A 19826-nucleotide genomic window follows, 5' to 3' on the forward strand; every position below is an offset into this window, starting at 1 on the left:
ATTGCTGGGTTTTGTAGTCCTCTATAGCCGGTGCCATTCTGCATTCATTGCTGTATAATGTACGATTGCTGGGTTTTGTAGTCCTCTATAACCGGTGCCATTCTGCATTCATTGCTGTATAATTTTACACTTTTCATTTCACTATATTGCACGCCACATTTTTTTTTTTTTTACTTCCACCACTCCAAGCTTGCTCCTGTGATGGACTAAATCTCAATACAAAACTAGTAGTCCCATCACTGGAGCCATTTTTTAAACACTTATTTTGTTATCCGATTAATCGAACTTAATAATCGGCTAACTAATCGATTTTTAAAATAATCGTTAGCTGCAGCTCTAAAAGTAGTCAGTGGTTATGCATGGTTCCATGGAGGTAAGGAGTGCTGGCAGCAGGAGTGAGGAAAGTTGCATTGATTGGGCAACGTTGGTGGCTTGTGCAGGCAGCGCAGTGACATTTTTCTGTGCAGATGCCTGCAAAAGTCAATAGCGGTAAAAAGCAAGTGGGGAGCAATGTGGCAGGACACACTATGGTTTTAGTTGTACTTTGTTCTTCTGGCTAGATTCTGTAAATGTGATCATAGGGGTTGTCCGACCGAGATGAAAAGCACGAAAATTACTACTGTAATCAGAATCCCCCGGTGGCAAAACTGAAGTAGGGCTAGGCTTTTATATCATTAATGAGATAGAGAGAAAAAAATATTACATCTCTCTCTTTCTTAGATAGACAGATAGATACTTAGTATGCTGCAGAGTTGGAGACAGTGTGACAATACAGAAGAAACATCCCACAGGCGGGTATTATAATAAATTGGGATGGGAGTGAAGCCATTAAATCTTAAAGACAAGCATATCTAAACTAGAGATCTTTTCCTATTAGGAGGAAATTCGCGCTGGACAATTGAATGCAAAAAGAGCTCCAAATTCTGCAATAAAGATAAGCATGACACGCATGTGTAAACAATTGAATTTGTTCCACGAGTAGGTACAATACAAATGTAATCTGAAATGTGGAATACAAGAAAAGATATGCTAAACAGAAGAAGAGTCTGAAGATAATTCAATTGGAATGGTGTGACAAGTTATGTAATTTACTTGTTCTGGAAGCACAGAAGTGAGGCTTTATAAGGAGACATTCTGAATTCCAGATAAAATAAAGCTGAAATAATTATTGAATTTGCCTCCTAAGGACACATCATTCCTGTTTTGCAGCTCTACAGTAAGAACACATTTTTTTTTAAACCAATTTATATGTCACCTCAGCAAAAACAGGACTTGCAGCAGAATGTTATCCCTGCAACATGACCCATGGATAAACACTAAATGCTCCTCATATGTGGGATGTTTAGTTGCAGATCTAGAGGCCCACACATTAGCCAGGATTTCGGGATAGTCATTTTAAACTCATTAGTAAATTAGAATGTATTTCCGCTTTCGCAGCCAAATTTGGATAACACCTATTTTATATTTACTACACGTTCCCATAGCAAAGCTAACAAACATTAAAAAATGCTTCTTGCGGTTTAAATTGCTTTGAAGAAAGAAGAAGAAAGAAGAAAGAAGAAAGAAGAAAGAAGAAAGAAGAAAGAAGAAAGAAAGAAAGAAAGAAGAAAGAAGAAGAAAGAAAGAAGAAAGAAAGAAAGAAGAAAGAAAGAAGAAAGAAGAAAGAAGAAAGAAGAAGAAAGAAGAAGAAAGAAAGAAGAAAGAAGGAAGAAGGAAGAAGGAAGAAGGAAGAAGGAAGAAGGAACAGGTCATTGTGAACGTGCTCAGAAAAACCTGGAACCAGCCATCTTGCCTGCTGCATTAAAACATCTTAAAAAAGGTAAGAAATATAAAAATATATATCTTTTTCCTTATGCTGTGTAAATGGAAACACAAATATATATAGGAGTTTTCTCAAATATGACTGCAAAAATGGAAATACACTTTAAGGTCAACGTATCTGATTATTGACTCCTAATTAATTGACAATTAAGGCCAGCACTATGCTTCTAAAGCAAGTCATAACATGACTTGCATGGGCCAATAAGTAGACAAGGAGATTGCTTCAGCTTAAATAGTCCTTTGAATGGTATTGTTAAATCATTGTTTCGCTGGGTAGTTTATAAACATGACATGTGTAAGGGATTTACTCATTAGGCCCCCTTTCAGAAGGGTGGTCCCATCAGGTCCACCTTACTTTTAGGAGGATGTTATCGGAAGCCCAAATGTAAAAAGTGCCCACACACCTTACAATTATCTGCAGATTTTCTGTGGTCAGATGGAAAAAGTGCAACAGATTTAGCCCAGGTGGAGATTACTCCATCCACACAGTTAAGTGTAGATGGAAGAATCTGTTGCACCTTTTCCATCTGACCACAGAAAATCTGCAGATAATTGTAAGGTGTATGGCCAGCTTTAGTCTATGGGCAGCCAGATCGGTGGCTGCCCACAGACTGAACGGTGTGCAGCCATTTACATCCGATTACCCCGACTCCGTCCAATCCGGGAAAACAACATGGAACAGTCCTGATTGTAAACAGATCAGGGATAATATCTGATATGATTTATAAGACCTCAAGTAGGAAAACATTTAAATAAAGTGGACGCAGCATTCAGGACAATCACTGAACACTTGTAAATGTAATTTTTCTTGCAGAACAGAGCTTGAGAAAAAGGGTCAGTGAAAAATTCTCTCATAGTAATAAGGAAACTATATTGATCCTTCAGGAGCCAGGCACCTCAGCATGTTTAAGGTAACCTGACAGTTGCAGGATATCTCACACACTTAAAAGCTTGAAAACAGAGTAGAAGGTCAGACAGTTACTGTCCCTCCAACCTGTATATTATATTACATAATATTTGGGAAAGTTAGCACAAATGGTGAGTGCTTAATAACCAGTCTCCACGCCATTTCCACATAAAATAAATAAGCAGGCTTTTATTTCTTTAGCAACAGAAAGATAGCTTTCTTCAGCAGTACAACAGAAGGTATGCTTGTCTTTCAGCAATAGACAATATGATAATGTCTCACAGACTCAAGGTTGTCACATATACTCAATGAAGGGAATTTATCACAGCTGGAGCAGACAAAATCTGGAGCAGCTGTGCATGGCAACCAATCAGCCTCTCCGTTTCATTTTCAAATCATAACTGAACAAAATGGAGAGAAGCCGATTGGTTGCCATGCACAGCTGCTCCAGATTTTGTCTGCTCCAGTTTTGATAAATCCTCCCAGTCCCAGGACTTTTAGGGTTATCAGCAAGACTCCTCAGAAGTACGCTTTACCAGCTTTCCACACCTCTCGTGTGACTCCTCCTGGCTCTCTAAAGCTGGCCATACACCTTACAATTATCTGCAGATTTTCTGGGGTCAGATGGAAAAGGTGCAACAGATTCCTCCATCTACACTTAACTGTGTGGATGGAGTAATCTCCACCTGGGCCAATCTGTTGAACTTTCTCCATCTGACCACAGAAAATCTGCAGATAATTGTAAGGTGTATGGGCACCTTAAGGCCTGGTTCACACTTGGGTGTTTTGTAGCACGTTCGAACGCTCTGCAAAACGCTCAAACACCAAAATTCCATTATTTCCTATGGGTATGGTTCACACCTGGGCGTATTACAGGCCGTATGAACGCGCTACAAAACGCCCTACGCCCAAAGAAGTACAGGAGCTTCTTATGGGGCGTTTTTGTTGCGTGTTTCCATTGGGATACAGCCAAGTAGCCCTCGGAAACGCGCGCTTGTCACGCGTTTAACCGCGAATCGCGGTAAAAACGCACGTCACGCGTGACAAACGTGCATATTCGATACGCCTAGGTGTGAACCCAGCCTAAGACTCCTGGGCTGTCTCCGAGGTGCCTCCAGCACACACAGCCACCTGGCTCCCCTCTGACTGCCGGGTGGAGTCCTCCTGAACACCTCTGTTGCTCTTCCCAGCAGGAGCCCAGAACATTAGCCAGCACCCTTCCCATAATGATTGCACACCTGTGCACAGCCCTTAGGTGCTGGCCCCTACTAAACCACAGACCCAGGAATAGAGATTTCATCCCTCAGAGTTCTCTTTGAAATCTCCAGTTCCAGAATCCCATGCCAAAGCCAGAAAACCTGGCGAGAACTGCAAAGCCAATTCTTTCCCAGCATAAGAATGTGTTTCCTGGAACCGCTCAGCCCCTCTGGCTAAGAGTCCTGGGTGACTACGACCCCCAGTTCTACTGTGGGATTGCCACACAATACCACAATAAAATAAATATATATATTTTATTTATTTATTTCAAACCAGCAGGTGGAGCTGAGCTTTTGGTTCCCTTTAAAAACGTTTCTTGGTTTAACATGGTGCAAGGAAAAGCTTCCTTACAGAGATCAATAGCTCAAGATTAAATTTACACATACATGTGAGGACTGATTGCAGCGACTCATCCCTTCTTGCATGCTCAGTTCAAAGTTTCAATGGAACATTTCTGTGTCTGTAAGGGACAATTTGCACCGCAATGTTAGGCGCTGCAATGAGCATGTTGTAATGTGTGGTGTTACACACCACATCGCATACAAAAATGGACAGGCACCATGGGATGTACTGTGTTGTGGTGCGTTGCAGCTCATGTGCCGTCCCAAAAATTGTACTGGGTGCCATTTACAAGGAATGGCAGTGCAGTAATGCACCAATGCCTTGTGGTAAAGCTCAGTAACGCATGCGTTACCTCAGCGCATTCGTGTGAATGGGCCCCTTTATCTTTAGCTAACCCACAGCCAGGCAAAATGTTTATGGTATGAAATTTTGTTTGCCAAAACAAATACTCCCAGATGAACTTTTATTTCCAAAACATAGGAATATATCAAATGATCAACATCACTGACAACTGGCATTGCACATCCCTGCATCTACCACAGAAAGTATGCTCCTGGCTGTCAAACATACTTATGTTCAATTGGCATCTGGTATGAACGGTACGAAGCATACCGTATTATCACACTTCATGTTGAAAGTAACTTTCCTAAAGGAGACAAATGAATCCTGTGAGCACAAATGGAAAAACCTGACCTGCCAAGCCGTATCCAATCAGGAAATGAAGAGCAATCTACAGGAAGCAGTACGCTTACACCAGGAAGTTTACATGAAAATCTTTCTACTAATTAGACAAATGATTCTGTGCCCAAAGGAAATGAGACTTAACATCTAGCCACATAATCTCAATGATCGTATGTCAGCAAATGTGACAGTTTCTTTCCACTGCAATGAAAAGGTCGTTTATCATTTCAACCATGGTGGACACGTACGGTTAAAGTGTAACTAAGTAATAATCAAATAAAATCAGGAAACTGTACACTGTAATTTTTTCAGTAATCTTAAAAAGAGGATGCCTGGACTGGCAAAAAAAGAAAATAAAAAAAACTATGATCCCTTCCTGCCCCACAGTGTATGAAAAATAGAATCCTCATTTTGTCTAGGTGATGTTCTGATACAATACTACACTTAACTCTCTAGCCGCCCTGCAGCTGTTGTGGAACTACAAATCCCATGAGACATTACAAGAGTCTCACAGCCATGACTCCCATAGACAGATGCATCATGGGATTTGTAGTTTCACCACAGCTGGAGGACCAGTTTTTGCCCACCCTGCCTAAGCCTGTGGCCTCTCCTGGACATATGTGGGCCCTCTACATCACCATGTACAATGCAGGATTTAGAAGTGGCTCCTGGTCCTGAATTCTACGTGATGACACCAGCAAGAGGGGGTGCGACACAACTGGTCAGAGAATGCAAAGAAATTAGGCTTACAGGACTGGTTACAGTCAGAACCCAGATGGGAGGAAGGCTACTGGACCTTGATTAAGGCAAGTAAGACTTTTAAAAAAGGAGTTATAAAGTCCCAGCACATACTGTACTATCCTGTTTTAACATCAGTATTGTAATAGGAATACATACGATAGTTGTTTTTGAGAATGCAATCAAAGCTTACTTGAAATATAATCCCTTTTCTGTAGGGAGTGCTGCCTTCTGTCTGCCCATCACTTCCAACAACTTCCTTGATTCCCAATGTGCTTTGCATCTCTTTCCCTGGTGCTTGATATTATGCAATCTTGATTCTTCAAGACTACATAGCCCATCATGCATTGCTTCCAGCAAGCAATAGTTATGTTACATTGTTCAGATATAGAGTTGTAGTCACTGGCTGAACTACCAGGGTCGCAGCGGTCACAATTGCGACCGGGCCCTGGCGTTCAGCCTGTTGGGGGGGGGCCCGAAAGCTTCCTCATGCCCCCCCAAGTAGAAGCGGGACATGTACGGGCGGCTGTGCGGCGGGGATGGAGCGGATCTGTCACTGTCACCTGCCCAGCAGAATGTGCTGCTGGCACCGCCAGGCAGCATATTCTGCTGTGTGGGGAGAGGGCCCTCTCCACTTAGTCCCACCCCCTGGCCACGGATGAAAGTGTCTGGTGTGACAGTGTGACAGTGGTGGTCTGATAGTCAGGTAAGTCTGGGTGGATGAAGGCTGGACAGGAAGGGGGGGGTTGAGTGCGGGGCTGCTGAGAGGCTGTATAATGATTATACAGCAATGCAGAATAGCACCAACTATGCAGGACTACAAGTCCCAGCAATACATTATTTATTGACAATGTATTTAGTTTGAATCGTTAATTGTGACCGTTAATAATATGCCATCCATCATTTACTATCATGGATGGCATATTAATACTTGTGTAAATAAATGCTGGTTTCCTCGTTTATCCTGTCTGTGCACAAACGCAGATACTGGGTTGGCGTTCGACAGAAAACCGGCACTAACTTTTTAAACTGAAGCAGCTGCCTGAGGTCCTGCGCTTGCTGGGGACCTCGGCAGCCTTCTTGTTAACCACACGGTGCCATGGCAATGGGGGGGTCCTTCATGGTTTCTTGCGCCGGGGCCCTGAAGTTTCTAGTTACGCTGCGGGTTGTAGTTCAAGAAGGCAGGCTCTGTGAGAGTTGTGACAAGTGCATATCCACAGGGCTGAGTGAAATTGTGTCAGTGCATTGAGGAAGTACATCCTATGGGCATCTTCAGTAAGTAAGTCAATACTGTTTGTATAAAAATAAATATCTACCAGTAAGCAGCAAGCTTTACAATACTTTATTTTCTTATAAAAAAATGCCACTTCTTGCACTCCCACTCCATTGCTTTATGCTGGATAGCCGAGTAATAGCAACACCTCTCACTACAAGTGTCCTTACACAAGACTTAGATTTTAGTCTACGAAAAAAATGGAGGTTGCTACAACAACATCTGATGACATTTTATTGATGGGACTTTAATGGGGCTTTAAGCATGGAGCAACCACACATTGTTTTATCTTACAATTTAGACTAAGAAGATTTTGCATACTTCTTAGAAGATACTGTGGCAAAAAAGGGAAAGAAGGTTAGAGGGTTGAGGATCACTGATCTACTGTAGAGGCCTCCGCAGGAATTTCCCTAGATGGGGATTGCTTGTCACATACCGTCCCGCTCTCTCTCCATGCTACCTGTGTTGCTGTAGCAACAGGGGATGCCAGAATCGATGGCGAGTCCCCGTTCTGCATATTTAGAGTTACACTTCAGTGTTTTTCATAGCGGTCCCGGTCAATGCTATTCAGATATATGGACATTTACATTTTATGTTGGGGGCACTGATCTTTGTTTTACCTATGTTTCTTGGTACTGAATTATTTAGAATTCTGGCAGGAGTTGATGTCATTGTGACGTTATCAGAGTTCTCTAATGCACTTGGTGATGTATTTAAATGGTATCCTTGTCTGCACTAATGTCACGGTGTCCACCTGCTGAAGAGGCCCCAAATTAATAAGAAGCTTTTCTGCAGTGTGTGCTGGTGATCAAGCTGTTTTCTCGCTGATCGAGGAGGACACAAGTTTGAGTAAGATGAAAGATATAAAAATGTGTAAAGCAATCCACTTTCAGGCACTTACTTGCTACTTCACAGATACAGCTGTAACAGTACAAATGTGAACCAGATACTGCACCTACAACAGATATAGTGGTTGAATACATCGAGCAATAGTGATAGTAAATAAGCAATGGATCACTTTGCTGGAGTATTATTTACAGACTGTATGGATGTGTCAGCAACTAAGTGGTTTAGAAATACAACCTGCCATTTATTTAGAAGCTTGAAAACTAAAACATGTGCACATATCACTGGATCTACAATAAGCCTGTGTCAGTCTTCAGAAGAAAAGGATCAGATCTGGAATATCTGCAGGTCCGGGGAAAATCCAGTATACTACAGGAACATACAGTATACACAACATACAGTTCAGTGTATGAGGAGCTTTCTTTTGTCAAGCACATACCTTCCACTACTAACAAGATTCTTTTAAAGAGGTGACCTTTGCCTGTTATAACTCACATCTAAATAACATCTACATACAAGGTGTGGCTTTTGCAGCCTTTTTTTTTTTTTCACGGGTTCCTATTTATGTTAACACTCAAATATACAAAGTACAAGTGTAAGCACATATACCATAATTAATATATATATGTGTATCCTACCAGCGCATATCTTGGTGGCGCAGTAATCACTAGACATTACAAAGTAATCCAGTCTTGGACAACAGCCAAATATAAAGAGCATGCAACTATCTACAGCTTTGCCAACTTCCTCTGCTTGAGGCCAAATAATAATTTGGTTATGTCTGAAACACTAGACTGTTTTTCAAAGTGCAAAAGAGGGATTGTTATGGAAAATGATCCCAGAGCACGATACAATCCCTCTCAGGTGTACATATTTCTCAGTGGCTGCTGCTATTGTTAAAGGAAAAAAAAAAATGTGGCAGATTAGGCCATTTGCATTTTTATTCTACATGGCCTCTGCTTTCAGAAAATATATAATTGTTTGGGGGTCTGAAGCCATTTTCTAGCCATAAATTCAGATTTTATCATGTGTGTGCAAATGTAAGAAATTGCTCTGGGCAGCAAGTGGTTAAAGTGACATTAAACCCTCAGATTTTTTAACATAAACCAATACTGTAATGTGTGCCTTACTGTAATCCATGGTAGTTTCCCTTCTCTCTGCTGCTCTTCCTTTTAAATCCTCAAGTCTTCTCATGCTGGGGGAGAACTTCCCTTTGCAGCTGAGTGCCTCTTCCTGTAGTGCTGGCTCAGGTTGTGAACCTTCACACAGACACTATGTATCCATTCCAGAGACAAGGCAGTCTGCTGCAAAACAGAAGTTCTGCCCAGCATGAGAACAGATACAGATTTAAAAAGGAAGAGCAGCAAAGAGAAGGGAAACTACCATGGATTACAGTAAGGCGCACATTACAGTATTGTTTTATGTTAAAAAATCTGAGGGTTTAATGTCACTTTAAGCAAGTATAATGCACTAAAAAAAAAAAAAAATGCTGCCTAGAGTTATGCTATACGAATGAGAACATATAAAAGTAGTTGGAAGTTAGAAATGATTATCAGTCAGCAGAGCATGGCAGGGACCTGATGTAACTGAAGAAACTACATGCTTTTGAGGTTAGGTGCTCTCCAGTTGTTGCAAGTAGAGCTGGCTCCTAAAAAAAAAAAACAATCTTGCAGGCTCCTGGATTGCACAGACTCCCTGCCTGACAAAGCACTAGTGAATTCTACACACATACACACAACATGAAATAAGGAAATCTGCTTTAAAAAAAAAAAAAATCCCTTTCAGGCCTATGCAGAGCTTGTGGAAAACACTAGGCCCCTCTATCACTACATTTAGGTACAACGAGGTTGCAGCACATCCCTAGCTGGAAAGTAACAAACATGATTACATTTGGATTCAACTTTTGCTTGATTAACTTCAGAACACAGAAATCCTAGGGACATTGTGGTTCTATTCCGAAATACTCAACCAAATTTGAATGAAAGGCATAAACTGTCCAGGAACACAAAAACACAACAAAAGGAACCTGAAAAAGACTAATGTTTCATTGAAGCCAATTTCAACCTCTCTGTCAGTCTCACACACATATACAGTAAACTGCCCGTTATCAGACATCCACGGAGATTGGTAGATGCACGATAAATGTAGTTTCTGGTTGCTTGAGAGTTACTATTAAAACATAGTACCAACTAATGCCATACCCCATACTATACCACCAACTCTATATTGACTTCATATTAAATATTGAAATCCAGTAATAAAAAGCAAATTAAGACAAAATAGGCAGACGATCGTTTCCGGGACAATGCATGCTGCAGATCAGCTGAACAGTGAGTACACATGGGGATTTTTTTTTCCTTTCTGGTGAGAGGAGGGGGCTACAGATTTTGTGTGTGTGTGTGTGTGTGTGTGTGTGTGTGTGTGTGTGTGTGTGTGTGTGTGTGATAGATATACATAAATACATATTTTTAAAAAAAGGTATGTATTTAAGCAGTTCTAACGTCACAGCATATACTACTACCACCCTTTTAGAAGCATTATAATAGGAATCCATACTATAGTTGTTTTTTAAAATGCAATCAAAGCTTACTTGTGTCACTGCATTAACCCCTTCATGACTGAGCTTGTTTTTAGTTTCTGTTCGTAAATGACTGACACACTTTTGACATTTTTGCTGTGTGATTCTTCCACGTCAGTAATATACTTTCTTACAAAGTGCACCCACACATATTATATATTGTTTTTTAGAGGACAGATAGGGCTACATATTTATATCACATATGTGCGTCTAACGCCTCACTTAGGACAAATAAAATATAAAAAAAGAGGAAAAAACCGTTTAAAAAAAACACTTTTTTCCCAGTTTTGATTTGTAGTATTTTTTTTACAAAACCAGCACAGCTAAAAAAATGCAATAAATACATTCATTTATTTGTCCCTTATTTTATTTTATTTTTTACACATTTTTTTATTTTTTTTACACTTTTCACAATTTTTTTTTTTTTTTACACTTTTCACTTTTTTTTTTAACTTAAAAATGTTATTTTATTTATTTAATTATATCAAGCAGATTTTGTGAATTAATCTCACTGTTACTGCATGATAAATTAATAAATTTTTGGTTATTATCAGGCTGCTTCAAACTTCAGAACAGCCGATAATAAGTTAGTGACACTGATCCTGCAGCAGTTCAGGATTCAGCTGTTACTAAATGTTTTCTGATTGTTGCAACAACGATCAGCAAACAAACATTCTTCTTCCAGGAATAGATACATTGTAGGAATAGACACATTTTGTATCTATTCATGAAAGAAAAAAAAAAAAAGCCAGTATAGCTTGAGAGAGATATCTCTCGATCTATACGAGCTGTCAGAATGCCGGCAAAAGCCGGCATCTGTGTCCGCTTTGCTTTGACTCTCAGACACCCGATATTAAGGTATCGGGTGTCTGAAAAAGGTTAACCCTTTCATTAATGAATGCCTCTGTAGTAAGGGCAGCCATTAATGAATGTTAAAAGCTGATTCTCAGCGATTAACAGCCCTCTAAAGCAGCAAATAACTCGTCACGTACAGTGTACGTGACAAGTCATTTGGTCCCTTTGTGGCTGGACGTACAGTGTACGTCTCCCGTCACGAAGGGGTTAAGGAAGTAAAACCTATGGCCATCTTTAACAAGTTTACAAACTCTTAGGTTGATATGGTTATTAGGAGTGGAATAGAACATATGGAAATTCAACATAGAAATACATTTTTGCTTTCCGACTGGAGATACCCTTTAATCTTGCTATAAGGTATGCAAATCTACACAATCAACAACTTCACCTTTATTGAAGCTTTCCCTCCACCTACATCAGTGGAAGCCACATACAGTATCTACATACCCACTCTCTGCCTCACTTCCAAGATCTTTACTGTGCTGTACTGCACAGAAAAAAAACCAGTTTGGCCGACTTCACCTCATACTGCGCATGCAAACTGCTAGCTCCATTTATTTTATGGCTGGGTATATACACATGGGACCCCATTCATCAAGAGGAGTATGGCCCCAGCCATGGAAATGAATGGGGAGAGCAGCACATGGAAGCAATAGGAAGCTGGGGACAGCCGGGACTTTTTTTGTCTATAAGGGGCCAAGTTGAGCAAAGTAAAGATTTTGGGAGCGGGCCTGAAGGTAAATATTTAGGTATACGGATTCCAGTGAAGGGTGTGGGGGAGAAGATTTAAAAGACAACTTAACTAAATTTAAGGGTATACTTCATCACAATAAACAAACTGTCACTTTTAACAATCAGGGCAAAACAGTCTCTTAAACTCATCCAGACTCACCTTTACTCAGCTTCCGTGCAGTCTCAAACCCTGGTTAAGCTCTGTGTTGGAACTTGTATGGGGTTGATAATTGTTTGGGGAGGATGACTAGCCACTCAGGGAGAAGGTCACGCGCTTCCAATACTTTGAATCACTGTGTATTTTATGGCAACATATGCATATCATAGCAGGGAATAACTGGGCCGGGAGGTGGGCTTTGAAGAGAACATCACGTTAACCTAAATAGAAAAAGTGATTGATCCTCTAGAAAAATCAAAAGACAGTTAACAAAATGTTTCCTTGCAATTGTACCCAGTCTTCAACATAACATGAAATTTGTGAACAGCCTGCTGAAGCCTACGAATAATAATGTTAAACAAGCTACTAATAACTTACTTAGAGCAACAGAAATCCCCATTAATATCTGAATTACATATGGAAATGGGAGTTGAAAGTCACTTTAAAGTCTTCAATAAAGTGTCCTGAATCTGGCTGAAAGCTTTGCAAATGTTTTGTAAGAGCTTGCTGTACAAAACACTCCTATACTGAAGACCTTAAAACGAGAGTAACCCATTCAATTAAATATTTTGGGGGTTTAACACTCCAAATTTGAGATGTAGTATTGTTTTGCTTGCATAATGTATATTCCGGCAATAAAACAAATCATAAGTTGAAAAACTATTACTGAAGTTCGGCAGCAAAAACAAATTTTCTCAGATGGGCATTTTGTAACATCCATAAACAAACACACACACTTAATATATTTGTTCAATACGGTATATTAATGTAGATTAGTTAATAATGCAAAAGATCAAAAGAACCTATAGCTGCAGTTGGTGTAAACTGAAGAAAAAAAGAAAATCTAGCTACAAGATTTTAACACAGGAATTTTCCTCTTGTCCTAGACCAAAGCTGGACAAATCTCAGAAGCCAGGTAGCCAAAGCGCCTTAAAAATTACAACTTCCTAACATTTAAAGTAAGGCACTCTCTATTTGTTATCAATGCTGCTGGCTCCAGCTGGGTTGTGAATTGAACAGATTAGTTGCTGCTGAATTCCATATTCATTTTTCCATCCCTGTCCTAGACTTTGTCTCTCTACACCAGCCTTCAATACAGCATTTTAATGAATTTAAAAAAAAAAAAAAAAAAGTACAGAAGTCATAAAATCATTTCGCAAAAAGATTTTTACACAGATTTTTTCCTCTTGACTTAGACGAAGGTTGGACAGGTCCCAGAAGCCAGGTAGCCAAACGCTCCTTAAAAATTACAGCTGTGTTGTTGTTAATGGAGCTGGCTTTGAAAAAAATTGTCCCCCTTACCCAAGATCTTTTTTCTCTACACCAGCCTTTCTCAACCAGGGTTCCTCTAAGGGTCCATTCACACCACCTCCAGATCCCCTCCAGACCAGACCAGATTGGGATGCATTTTAGGTCCAGAAACAATGTTTCCCTATGCTCTTCTTGGCCTCAGTTACACCATACCAGAAAAATACTGCACGTCACATTTTGTCTGGTCTGGAATGCACCGGAACGCACAAACGTGTCCAAAACGCACAGGAACGCAATACAATGGGGAAAAAAAAAATTTTTGGGCTGGTTTGGGACCTGCTTCTGTGGAGAGAGAGATTTGTGAAGATAGGAACCATGATGGCTGAAGTGGACACTGAATTCTTTGTAGAACTTGTGGAAGCCTGCCCAGAGCTGTATGATCCGAGGCATGGGCAATATAAGAACAATAATAGGAAGATGGACAAGTGGAGAGGCATTGCTACCCAGGTTGTCCCTGGCTATGATCATTTGAGCAGCTCTGAAAAGAACAACTGTGGTAAGTTCATGTTTCTTATGTGCAAGCATTGTGCTGCTCTTCTCCTGGCTATCTGTAGGTCTTGCAGAGGTCCGCCAGGAAGACCTGTAATTGAACACGTCAAAAACGCATCAACATGCAACGTAGTGCGTTCCAGTACTTGCCCTTAAGGTTGCTAGAGAGCAGTGGAAAATTGCCAACGTTGCAATACATTAATGCCACCGATTTAAAAGTTAAATTCCAAACAGACCATGTGAAGGGTCACTACAATTCATTTTTCACGGTTTGGGTTTCTGGCTATTAGTAGTAATAAACATAAAATAATAAATTAGGCAAATCTGTGAGACCTAAAAACCATTTCAAGGTTTCTTCTATGAGAAAATAAAAAAAATGGTTGAGAAAGTCTGTTCTACCACTGTTGTTACAACATCAACATTTGAACACGACCAAATGGTGTCTACAGTGCAAAAGTATGGAACAGTTTCCCTTTAAAAAAAAAAAAAGAAGAAGAAGAAATGCATGGAATGAATAGGCTTTTATGTAGCAAACCACAACACTTCTTTAAGGTAACGCTGGCCTCGACGCGAATGTCATTTAAAGACCATTAAGATGTGATTTAACTGCCCGATAGCTCCATAATAAAATGTTTATGTAAGGTTTAAATAAGAAATATGCATTTTTATTACAGGCTGGAGTTAAAAAGGCAGACATTTTTCTTACCTCTGCCAACTACTCCCTTCTTAATGAAAACATTTGCCAAGTCATAAGTAAGAGTAGTAAAGAACATGGGAATTTATTTTCTCTGAACACAGCAGTACATAAAAGGATGTCACAAGTTTCTCCTGTTCATGAGACTGAATAAAATCGCTTGTAAACACAAAACAAAAACTTGGACTTTTTGGAAAAGGCAGGTTCCCGTGGAAGAATTCTGGTCCATAACGCAAGTAATGGATTTTTGTTTTTACTTTTCAATACAGAAACACAAAGCGCAACCTGTCCTGACTATAAATCTAGAATTGAATGGGTTTATTCGAAGCAATAAAAATCTAGTTTCCTCTTATCTTTAAGTCATGTCTAAGGTAATAACTCTACAACACGGTTAATGTTCCTGTTTATGACAAATCAACAAGGAACAAAAAGGACAATTAGACAGTCCATAAGCATCATATACAGTATACGCAGTGGATTTATATCTTTCCAGTAAATAATTTATTGCAACTCCATGGGCTTGCTGACATGTTCACACTTGTTTGATAATACTCCAGTAGACATGCTCCTGACACAAGCACCAAGGTCCTTGGTTCAATTTTCATCAGACAGAATATCTATATGGATATGTAGGTTTTACTTACAAGGAATTTCAATTCACAACTCTAGGATTATTGAAAGAATTGTTTCCAATTTAAAACTGTTTCTAAAGTGTATTACTTTCCTGTACAAGTTTAGCAGGGACTTCTGACTGAAGGCTCCTCTGGGGTTGGGGCTGACCGTAAAGTTCTGCATAATATGTTGTCGATATATACTAGGCAATAAATAACGCTTGACAGCTTTTTGTCAGGCTGCACAGCCCACATAGTCCACCACTTATGCTATAATTAATGCATGTTTAACTAATGTATTCACTTGATGTTATGACTAAATATAAGATGTATTATACATCAGTGGCTTTTCTGCAGTAGAAAATTAAATACCTTAACCCAGACCTTCTCAACCAGGGTTCCATGGAACCTGGAAGGTCTTTCAGAGGTTGCCAGAATTTCCTTGAGAACAGACCAGTGGCCGATAGGGCCCCTTCCTAGACTGGCCGCCAACAGCAGGGGCCACTTCCACACTGACCCGCCAACAGCAGGGGTCTCTACAATTCTTACTGTGTGCATTTCTTTACTGGCCATTCTTATTATGAAACTACAACACTGGAGGTCTTTAAGATGTTGCAAGAATTTCATTAAGAGACCAGTGGCAGATCGATCCCCTTCCTAGACAGAGCCTCACACAGCATGGGGTCACTTCCACACTGACCCGCCAACATGTTATTTGTTTCATTATTATGGCTCTACAACGGACTGGTCACGCTGATACCATGAGTTGCAAGTCTAATAAATTTTAGCGGGGGTTCTCTAAGATCTGAAAACTTATCTTCAGGGCTTCCCCCCATAGTAAAAACATTATGAAAAAGGCGAACATGATGATTTCTACTAAAACAAATACACATTACAAGACAAAAACTGATACCTAGTAAAGTCTAGCTGGCAAGCTTATATAAAAAAGGTATTTATATAAAGTGTTGTGGGTTTCTAATATCACAAGGCAGACATACAAGAACCCTGCGCAAGATGCAGCTTCAGACTGTAAACATTTCCATGCAGCGATGCTGGAACACCTTATAAAGACGTATAATGCAGCTGAATCCGTGACAATACTATGTTACACATGACAACTGCAGATGCAGCAAGAGCTTACACTTCTAATTCCAGATTCCCACTATGAAAATTACATGAACCTGCATTTCATGTCTTACATGGGCATCATCATACTTCTAGCTCCAACACAAGATAGAAGAACACCGGTCAAGCCTGCCAGTCACATCATGTATCAGATCACAGCACAGTCAAACAAAATTAAGCTGTACATATGTTTCCAATAAACCATACCCCAGGGCTATGCTCCACAGGCACAACACGATTATTTATTTATACTGTGGTCATGTGTCAGCCCTCTAAACTGAGCTCTACTCCCCCCCACCATCAACAATAACATTCTACACCACTACACAGTACAATGCATGCAAGAGCTTAGCAGGTCCCTCTAAGCAGGCACTTGGTAACACTTGCTAGAAAAGCCCCTCCTTTTAGATTGTAAGCTTTCCTGATCAGGGCCCTCCTGTATGGTATCCCTTTATTTTGTAAAGCGCTGCACCAACTGTTGGCGCTATCCCATATAATAATAACAACAACGATAATAAAAGCAGGTCAACTGTCAGCAATAGAGTGATTGTAAAAGAGAGCTCACGTGACCTGATCAGATTGCTCCCCAGGTGTATTGTCACATACACATAATAGAGTTACCAATGCACTGTCAGATGGGTCAGATCACATCCTTCTTGTCATTACCTGAGACACCAGGGGGACAAGGGTCTGCTCCACTGATTTGGTTTTGATCTCCAAGCCGGTGTCCATGCTGAAGCCAGAGGAGGATGAAGAGGAGACCCCACTGCTGCTGCATGGGGAAGTGGCCATGACTTGTAGATCGGTCCCAGGCTGTGAGCTGTCAGATCCTCGTGTGTGTGGAGCTGTAAGAAATCGTGTCGGTGATCGCCAGGCTCCAGATCTAGGAGAGGTACCAAACTCCGATCACTCTAGTAGAGCCATCACAGCTCCGGAGCCACGCTGCAGAGAACAGACACTCTCCGATGTGGAGTCCCAAGCTGAGCCGCCTCCTTCCCCCTTACATAGCACCTCCTGTATTCCCTCCCACATCCCGACCCACCGAGAGAGAGAGAGAAATCCATCCCCACTGCCTGCAACTTTCTCATTCTTCTGGAATTCCTTTCTGCCTGTCCTAGGTGAGCAAACACACAGCCTGGCCTTTTCCTTGTGCTCCGGGTCACGCACGATCCATCACATTCAGGATAAACCATCTGCCAGTCAGTTTGCACCAGGAATATGACATGACAACCTGGAATGGCTTTAAAGGGCTGTTAAAGGGACATTCGGAGTCATTCAAACTGGAGGAACTGGGCAGAGTGACTAATCAGATTCTAGCTTCACCTTTAAAAAATGAAAGAAAGAAGCTGATTGGTTACTATGGGCAACTGCTCCAGAGTCTCTTTGCTCCAGTTTCCACCTCATTGGTGGCCATTTATCAAAACTGGAACAAACCGATACTGGAGCAGGTACTCATAGTGGCCAATCATTTTCTCTCTTTCATTTTCAAAGCTTAACTGAGCAAACTGATGAGGGAAGCTGATTGGTCACTACAGGCAATTGCTCCAGATTTTGTCTGCTGCATTTCTGATCAATTTCCACCAATGAGGGACAGAATCTGGAGCAGTTGCACATAGTCACCAATCAGCTTCTCTCATAAGTTTGTTCAGTTAAGCTTTGAAAATGAAAGAGAGAAGTTGATTGGTTACTATGAGCAACTGTTCCAGATTCTGTCTGCTCCACCTTTCATGAATTCCCCCAAATGAGGGGCAAACTAGAGCAGACAGAATCTGGAGCAGTTGCCCATAGTAACCAATCAGCATATTTCTTTAATTTTCAAAGCTTAAGGGCCCAGTCACACCATCAAGAGTGCGTTCGGCCTCTGGAACGTAACACGGCCGGGGCTCACTTTGTTTTGGGGTAGGAGGAGGCGTGGCGGTGCATTGAACTCAATGGCACCACAGCCATCCCCCCCGCCGATGGTGCGATTGCCCGACACCTGAACGCGTGGCACATCAGTGCCTGCGTTCTGGTCCAGTGTGATCTACAAAAAATAGTGCATGCAGCTTTTTTTTGCAGATCGCACTGGATCGGAACGCAGGCGCTAATGTGCCACGTGTTCGGGTGCCGGCAATCGCACCGCGGGCGGGGGGTGTGGCCGCTGTGCCGTTGAGTTCAATGCACCGTCCCGCCCCAAAACAAAGTGAGGCGGCCGTGTTGCATTCCAGAGGCTAAACGCATTCTTGATAGTGTGACTGGGCCCTGAAAGAGAACTATAGGGTAACCTTTTGATCTCATAGTTCTCTTTACGGTGTCCAGAGGACATATACTAACCTCCTCCCATGACCCAAAGCTCAGGATATAGTGAGCTATTGTCCGCTATATGCTGAGAGTGCCGCAGCCAGGACAGATCCTGACAATAATGTTGTCACTCACGCAGCTGTCACTCAGCTGCGTGAGTGACAGTGGGCTCTGCCTATCTAGAGGCAGAGTCAGCTGTACCCGCCCCCTCCCCTGTTCGTTCCTCCACTCAGCGCTGGAGGATCAGAGAGGGGAGGGGGGAATCCCTGCAGGGAGTCGTGGCTGACAGTCACCAGTCTCTGCAGATATGATTGGAAAGTGAGCGAGTGACGGTATGTGTTCACTCACTTCCCAATCAATAGAGCCGACGTGTGACAGTTTCATTGTCATACGTCGGCTTTAACTATGAGGATGAGTGAAAATCACTCACCTCATAGTTCTCCTTTAACTGAACAAGCTGATGCTAGAAGCTGATTGGTCACTATGCCCCACTGCTCCAGTTTTCATTTATTCATCAGTCGATCCCAAGACAAGTGTCCTTTTAACAGCCCTTTAAATCCGTTCCAGCTTGTCATGTCATAGCTGATTGGTTGCTATGGGCAACTGCTCCAGATCCTGTGGGCTCCGGTTTCCCCCTAATTGGTGGGAATTTATAAAAACTGGAACAAACAGAATCTGGAGCAGTTGCCCATAGTAACCAATCAGCATCTCTCCTCGGCTTGCTCAGTTAAGCTTTGAAAATGAAAGATAGAAGCTGATTGGTTGCCATGGGCACCTGCTCCAGATTTGGTCTGCTTCCATTTCACCCTCATTGGGGGAATTTATTAAAACTGAAGATGATGGAATCTGGATCAGTTGCCCATAGTAACTAATCAGCATCTTTATTCAGTTTGTGCAGTTAGGCTTTGTAAATAAAATACAGAAGTGGATTGTTACTATGTGCAACTGCTCCGAATTCTGACTGCTCCAGTCTCCCCCTCATCAGGGGCAATTCATGAAAATTGGAGCAAACAGAATCTGGAGCAGTTGCCCATAGTAACCAATCAGCTTCTCTCTTCAGTTTGTTCAGTTAAGCTTTTAAAATGAAAGAGAGAAGCTGATTCGTTACTATGAGCAACTGCCCCCAATT

At 41.3% G+C, this 19826-nt stretch overlaps 1 protein-coding gene across 2 annotated transcripts in view; it reads right to left on the minus strand.

Annotated features, from left to right (window-relative positions):
- CTNNAL1 (catenin alpha like 1) overlaps window positions 1-17384 on the minus strand; it is a 193054-nt gene extending 175670 nt beyond the window's left edge. For both annotated transcript variants that reach the window (XM_018570566.1, XM_018570567.1), the window contains exon 1: window positions 17084-17384. In XM_018570566.1, coding sequence (XP_018426068.1) covers window positions 17084-17209 — 126 coding nt within the window. In that variant the 5' untranslated portion in view covers window positions 17210-17384. The remainder of the gene's footprint in view (window positions 1-17083) is intronic.
- Window positions 17385-19826: the final 2442 nt, after the last annotated feature.

Source organism: Nanorana parkeri, unplaced genomic scaffold (assembly GCF_000935625.1).
Source record: "Nanorana parkeri isolate BGI_ZX_2015 unplaced genomic scaffold, ASM93562v1 scaffold1558, whole genome shotgun sequence".
NCBI classification, from domain to species: Eukaryota; Metazoa; Chordata; class Amphibia; order Anura; family Dicroglossidae; genus Nanorana; species Nanorana parkeri.